At 54.2% G+C, this 6,186-nt stretch overlaps 1 protein-coding gene across 3 annotated transcripts; it reads right to left on the bottom strand.

The window, feature by feature from the left end:
• Positions 1 to 47: 47 nt before the first annotated feature.
• Positions 48 to 5,849, bottom strand: Tagln (transgelin). 3 transcript variants are annotated; one of them, XM_004856658.3, is made up of 5 exons: positions 5,688 to 5,849; positions 1,680 to 1,872; positions 1,400 to 1,577; positions 987 to 1,089; positions 48 to 605 (listed from the first exon to the last, which is right to left on the bottom strand). In XM_004856658.3, exons 2-5 carry the CDS (start codon positions 1,857 to 1,859, stop codon positions 461 to 463), a joined length of 606 nt encoding a protein of 201 aa, XP_004856715.1. In that variant the 5' UTR covers positions 1,860 to 1,872; positions 5,688 to 5,849; the 3' UTR covers positions 48 to 460. The 3 variants fall into 3 exon arrangements, with proteins under 3 accessions (XP_004856715.1, XP_087068547.1, XP_021093514.1); XM_087212421.1 differs by lacking the exon at positions 5,688 to 5,849 and adding an exon at positions 3,292 to 3,795; XM_021237855.2 differs by lacking the exon at positions 5,688 to 5,849 and adding an exon at positions 2,796 to 3,157.
• Positions 5,850 to 6,186: the final 337 nt, after the last annotated feature.

Genomic DNA, 6,186 nt, shown 5'->3' with positions numbered 1-6,186 from the left:
TCAGGAAGCAGAAGTGACAAGGGCAAATCAAACTCTGCAAGCCAGGCTTGAGAAAAGATGGATGTATATATATTTTTTTCCTTTTTGAATTTTAACCCCCAAAATATTCCAGAAAAAGATGAGGGGAGGCTGGGCTGGGTCTCCTTCAATGGGCTTTTGCTGCCAAGGAAGACTGGGCTTGCCCTACACCCAGTACCAGCCCACCTGTCCCCAGCTTAGCCCCGGGTTGGGGGAGAGGGTAGTGGTGGGGGTGCAGCTGGGAGGAGCAGCTGGGTAGTGGTGCTTGGGGAAGTTGGGCTGGGGGAGGGGGAGCTGCCCGTGTACAGTCACCTTTGCCCAGTGACAGTCTCAAAGCTTGGCCAGGGCTAAGAAACTACACAGGTGTGGGTGGAGCCATTTAAGCAGGATGGCTGTAGCCAGGGAACTACAGAAGCCGGGGCTCAGGCTTGGCCCTCCTCCTCTAACTGATGATCTGCCGAGGTCGTCCGTAGCCTGTCATGCCAGACTGGGAGGCCCCTCTGTTGCTGCCCATCTGAAGACCAATGACATGCTTTCCCTCCTGCAGCTGGCTGTCTGTGAATTCTCTCTTATGCTCCTGGGCTTTCCTAAAAAAGGAGGAACCAGGTTAGACTTGTCGGAACCACTTGATATTTTCTACCTGTTTTGTGATCCCTCTTGCTCTCTACTCCAATCCCATCCCTTTCTTGTTTCACTGAGTGCAAAAGAGTAGAAAGGAAGGAGCCAAGAAGTATGAATGGGGCTGGTGACAGCTCAATGAGAGCACTGTGTAGCATGCACTAGACCCTGGGTTCCATCTCCAGCACTGGGAAAAAAAAAAAGCATGAATGGTCCATTTCCTCTCATCCTAGACCCTCACTTGGTACCTTCCTGGCTATCTGCTTCCCCACAAGTTGTCCAGCCCAAGCCACCCCCATCCCATGGAGAGATCCAAGCATAGGGGGCAAGGATTCCCGGTGGCCACATACTTCATAAACCAGTTGGGATCGCCACGGTAATGCCCATCATTCTTGGTCACTGCCAAGCTTCCCAAAGCCATCAAGGTCCTCTGCACTGCTGCTAGGTCTTTGCCTATGAGAAGAAAGAGCAGCCAGGGGATGAACTTCAGGACTGAATAGGTAGGATTTCAACCCAGGGCATGTTTATCTCAAAGAAATGGCCAAACCAGTAGTAGGCAGTGTGCCTGAATCACGGAGGCTTCAGTGGATCCTACAGAAAGGCTTTGTGAGTGGTGTGGTAATCTCAGCATAACCTTGCTCTGCACAGTCTGGCAGATACCTGATTGCTGGATATTTTGATCATTCCCTCCCCCTGACCCAGAATCCTGTTCTCCACCTGCTCACTGCTGTCCCACCAACCCCAGCCTCTTATTCCTCTGTACCTTCAAAGAGGTCAACTGTCTGGAACATGTCTGTCTTGGTGACCCCATAGTCCTCAGCCGCTTTCAGGAACTGAGCCACCTGCTCCATCTGCTTGAAGACCATGGAAGGTGGGTTCTCAGGCACCTTCACTGGCTTGGAGCCTTCAGGATACAGGCTGTTTACCAGCTTGCTCAGAATCTGCCAGGCAGAAGACACAGCATGGAATTCACTTAATTCAGAAGTCCTGTCCCATGAATCACAGGATGGCACAACCCCTGCCCTTCCCAGGGTGCCACTCACCACACCATTCTTCAGCCAGACCTGGAAGCCGAGGCGCCCACGGTCTGGGCGACCTACGTCAGGGCCACACTGCACTATGATCCACTCCACCAACCGTTCCTCCAGCTCCTCGTCATACTTCTTCTCAATTTTGGACTGCACTTCACGGCTCATGCCATAAGAAGGACCCTTGTTGGCCATGGTGGGGGCAGAGCTAAAACAGGATAAGGCAAGCAAGAAAGAGGGTCACAAGATCAGGGAACAGCTCTGCTTTCACTTGTGCCAAGCAAGCCTTCTAACTCTGTACAGGGTTCCCAGCCATCCTAGACATGGATCACAGCACTACCCATCTATAGGCCAGAGGTTTCTCTGAACTTGAACACCAGGAAAGAGGTTATCAGATGTTTGCAAGTCAAGAGCAGGGGTCTATAAACTTTTTGTTAAAGAGCCAGACAGTGAGCAGGGTGTGGATGCTGGAATACACCTATAATTGCAGCACTACTCTGAGAGGCTAAGGCAGGAAGATCGCAAGTTCAAGCCCAGTCTGAGTCCTGGATTCAATTTCCAGTTACACACACACGCACACACACACACACACACACAAACCAGATAGTAAATATTTAGGCTTTGCAGGCAATATATAGAATCTCTGCTATTGTGGCATGAAAGCAGCCATGGACCATGTATAAACAAGTGAACATAGCTGGCACAATAAAACTTTATTTACAAAAACAGACAACAGTCTGGATTTGGCCTGTGGCCATTTTGACAACTGCTGGTCTAGAGCATTTTTTCTTCGGCAAGACTGGCCACAGAGGCACTGGAGAAATCTTCCAGAGCTCAGGTCATTCATCAAGATAAAGTCAGCAGGTGTCTTTGTCCAGCTAGGCATGAAGTCGCTTACTGCCTCCCTCTTAATTAACAAGGTACCCCTAATTTACTTAATCCTCTAGCCCAGAAACTGGAAATACAAATTCAACTCTTTCCCAGATCACTCAGCCTTTGGGCCACAGCTGAAGAGACTCAGGCTTACACACACCTGGAAAGGTCTAAGAAGCTATCAAAGCCCACACGTTCTTGGCAAAGCAGCTCCCATTTCCTCAGGGGACCCAGCCAAGAGAGGACTGCTGTACTCACCCAACTCCCCCTAGGCCCTCAGGTTCTCATCACTGCAGTAGTTTGAAGAATCAAAAAGGCAGAGTCCTCCAGGGATGTTCCAGAGCCAAGAATCTGCCAGCCCAATCATGGGAAGCCCACCCAGGCACCATGCTGTCCTGAGGGTTAGGGGTGGCACTGCTCAAGAGGGCCCTCGAGGAGAGGGAGGCAGGCTGTGGGCAGGTGCAGGGCAGTCAGGTAGGCTGCTAGATAGACACAGGTATGGCCAGGTAAGAGGAACAGGCCTGGCCACAGGAGCTGCCTTAAGATGGGTTGACTTCTGCCCAGTGTTCATCTGCATAGCCTTCCAAAATGGAGGACTAAAGGAGATCAAACCCTGCCCCTACCCTCAAAGAGGTCAGAGGTCGGGACGAAGATAAGGAGTTGAGAACGGAGGCAATGGGCATGCTCCCCAACCTCCAACCTGGGAGAGTGAGACCCCACACACACATACCCCCATGGGAAGCAGAGTAAATACCATCACGTCACTCTGGTCTCAGGCCAGCTGCCAAACTCCAACGTCCTGCCTTTCCCAGCTGAGTTCCCCAGTTGTGCAGTGGGATAATAGGATCTAAAACGACAGCGTCTGGGAACCTCTTTGCACACTCCCTGGCCTTCAGCAAAGCTCTTCGAAATGCCAGTCTCCTGGAGGTGACAGGGAGCCAGCCAGGCTTCGGCCAGGCAAGTCATACAATAAGTGGCCTCCCCGCTCCAACCTCTACCTGCTTCCGAATCCTTCCTGAAGATGAACTTGGGGAGAAAACATGAGAGGGCCTCATCTAAATGCCAGCCCTTGGCCACTTTACTTCTCTCTGTTTTCTTATCCGTGAAGTGGGGGGTGGACCACTGAGGACATGGTCCTCTGAGCCCTGTGAATAAGGCGGACCCAGGCCCAGCATTACATCCCAGTGGTGACGCTGGCAAATCCAAAGATGTCCCTACTTCCTTACCCTGTCCTATGTCCCACCCTCTCCCCTTCTAGCCAAGAACTCCTGGACAAGGAACTATGGTCAAAGGCCACAAGTAGAGCTAGGTGTAGAGGTGCATTCCCACAGTCCCACCACTCTGGGAAGCTGAGGAAGGAAGGTTGCAAGTTCAAGGCCACGATGGACAACTTAACAAGACCCTGCTAAGTCAGGGTCTTGGGGATTTAGCTCAGTGGTTCCACTGCCTGCTTCGCAAGCGCAAGGACCCGAGTTTGATCCCTGGTACCCACCGCCCCAAAAAAGGCACAAGTCAATTGGGACCAAGTGTTTTCAGCCACCCCTTCTTCTTGGCTTTCACCCAGCCTGTCTCAATCTTTGCCCGCCATCCCAGCCAGGCACATGCACCTTTGGGGGCCAGGCAGTCCCCTGCCCCACCCACCAACCCTCACATCTGCCTTCTCCTCCCATGCCACCTGCTGGGCACGGGAAGAGAGCATGGAAGGAGAGTGTCCCCCCCCACACAACCCATAGCTTTCTGTCTCAGGAGGGTAAGGGCAGATGGTATGAGTCAAAGGGTCAAGGCTCATGGTGACAACAGCAGAACACTGGAGCCCTTACATCTAGAGACAATATTTGGATTTTGGTCAGAGCAAGGGAGGGCCATGAAACATGCCAAGCCTGCCTCCACCCAGCACCACCCTTCTTCCCCATCTGCTGAAAAGTCCCAAGAAATCCCTTAGAGTCCTCCAATGGACACCTCCCCAGTCCCACCATGGAGCCACTGCGGAGAGAGGAAGGGAAGATAGTGGCAGGGCAGCCCGCCAGGGTCATTTCTAGACAGAGACTCCAGGGACAGAGGCACAGGATTCCTGTGAAGTGGGAGTCTTGTCCCATGGCTCCTGTCAGGCCTCCCTTCCTCAGGGAAGCTGTAGGTAGGGTGGGCATGCAGAGAAGAACAGGCAGAAGCCCAGAACAAGCAGCATCAGGAGTTTGTCCGGGCCTGGTTACTCCATTCTCAGCACTGTAAATACAGCCAACAAGAGTGAGAATCCTGATCTCTGAGAGAGGGGGCTCACTGGAACTGCAAGGATAAAGCATAGTGGCCCTGCTGCACAAAACATGACCCATCCTCACTGTGACCCTTTGAACAGTAGCCGCAAAGGTGAACCACCCAGACCCTTTAGGAAGGACTAGGGCCCAGGACTGCCCAGCTGTCATCCCGGAGCTCCTTCTTGGCAATGGCCATTCACAGTCCCTACCTACAGTGGGGGTCACCACCCTCTCACACTGTGGAAGGAGCTGGGTGCAGAAGGCGGCTTCTCCAGCCTAGCCCTGCAGTCTGCCACCCTGCCCAGTCCTAGATCACAGAGCTCTGTGTGGCTGGGGCCGTAGTGCAGTGGGACAGCCCATGCTTGGCATGTGCAAGGTCCTGGGTAGAGAGTCCCGTGGTCCTTCCCACTGCGTTAGGACCACCACAGGGCAGTCCTGTGCAGCTCCAGCTCTGGGACCAGCCCCTGCTCTTCTCCAGAACTAGGGAATCCATGCCCCTCACCTCTGTGGCCATCCTGCTGGGGGTAAGACAGACAACAGAGCCCCGGCCCAAGCAGGCAATGCCTTGACCCTAACACGGCCTGTGGGTGTACTGTGGCTGAACTGGGGAGCCTTCCCTCACCCCAACTGTTCCCACTAGATTCTTTTGCCTTAGCCAAGTCACCCTTGGCATTTCAATGAGCCTGAGGCCACTCAGTATGAGATCCAAGACTGGGGATCCCATCTCATCCACCAGTCTAGCACGGACTCTTTTTCTGCAGACTTCTGGAGAAGAGGCATCCAGGCTGAGTGAGAGGGTGGGCCTCCCTAGCAGGGAGCACAGGCCAGGGACCTTAGAGAGCCCTGTCTGAGACACACCCTTTCTAGAGCTCCAGCCCAGCGTCCCCCAGGCACTCACAGGTTTCTTGGGGACTCAGAGCAGCGAGTGTGGTCTCCGTGTCCGTGTCAGTCTGAGCTGGGCCGGCAGGACGGGTGTGGGCTGGGTGAGGGGTTTAAAGGGCTGCAGCCGCGATGATGTCAGCCTCCCCCGCTGGCTCAGCCCCCGCCCCAGCTACCTCCCAGCAGGAGGAGCCTGGCCCGGCCCCCCACACCCAGCCCCCCCAGTGACTCCGCACGGGCTCCATATTTGGAGAAAGACACCAAGTTGGAGCAGACTGCTGGGGGTGCCCAAGACATTCTCTGCGTGCTTTGGAGATGGAGCCTCCAGGGCGGGGTGACGGGGAGCCGCCGGGAAAAGCCTTTTATGGGCAGGACCACGAAGGCCTTCCCTGCTCTCCCGACTTAGGCTGCTCCTTCTTCATGGCTCCCTGCCCCCGGAAGAGTCCAAGACAAGTCTGGTCAAAAAGAGAGGAAGGGGGCTAGGAAGAAGGGATCCCTGGGACTCATGGGGGACAAAC

The sequence above is a fragment of the Heterocephalus glaber genome, unplaced genomic scaffold (genome assembly GCF_053883595.1).
Source record: "Heterocephalus glaber isolate CG9 unplaced genomic scaffold, H.glaber_assembly_v1.0 deba00001429, whole genome shotgun sequence".
Classification (NCBI taxonomy): Eukaryota; Metazoa; Chordata; class Mammalia; order Rodentia; family Bathyergidae; genus Heterocephalus; species Heterocephalus glaber.
The sequence above is the reverse complement of the archived record's forward strand: the minus strand, read 5'-3'. Positions and strand labels throughout refer to the sequence as shown.

Coding starts and splice junctions, on each gene's coding strand:
- Tagln (XM_004856658.3), bottom strand. CDS start 1,859: ATGGCCAACAAGGGTCCTTCTTATGGCATGAGCCGTGAAGTGCAGTCC. Junction 1,578..1,679: donor TCTGGCTGAAGAATGGTGTG/GTGAGTGGCACC, acceptor TCTGCCTGGCAG/ATTCTGAGCAAGCTGGTAAA. Junction 606..986: donor GATCCCAACTGGTTTATGAA/GTATGTGGCCAC, acceptor CTCCTTTTTTAG/GAAAGCCCAGGAGCATAAGA.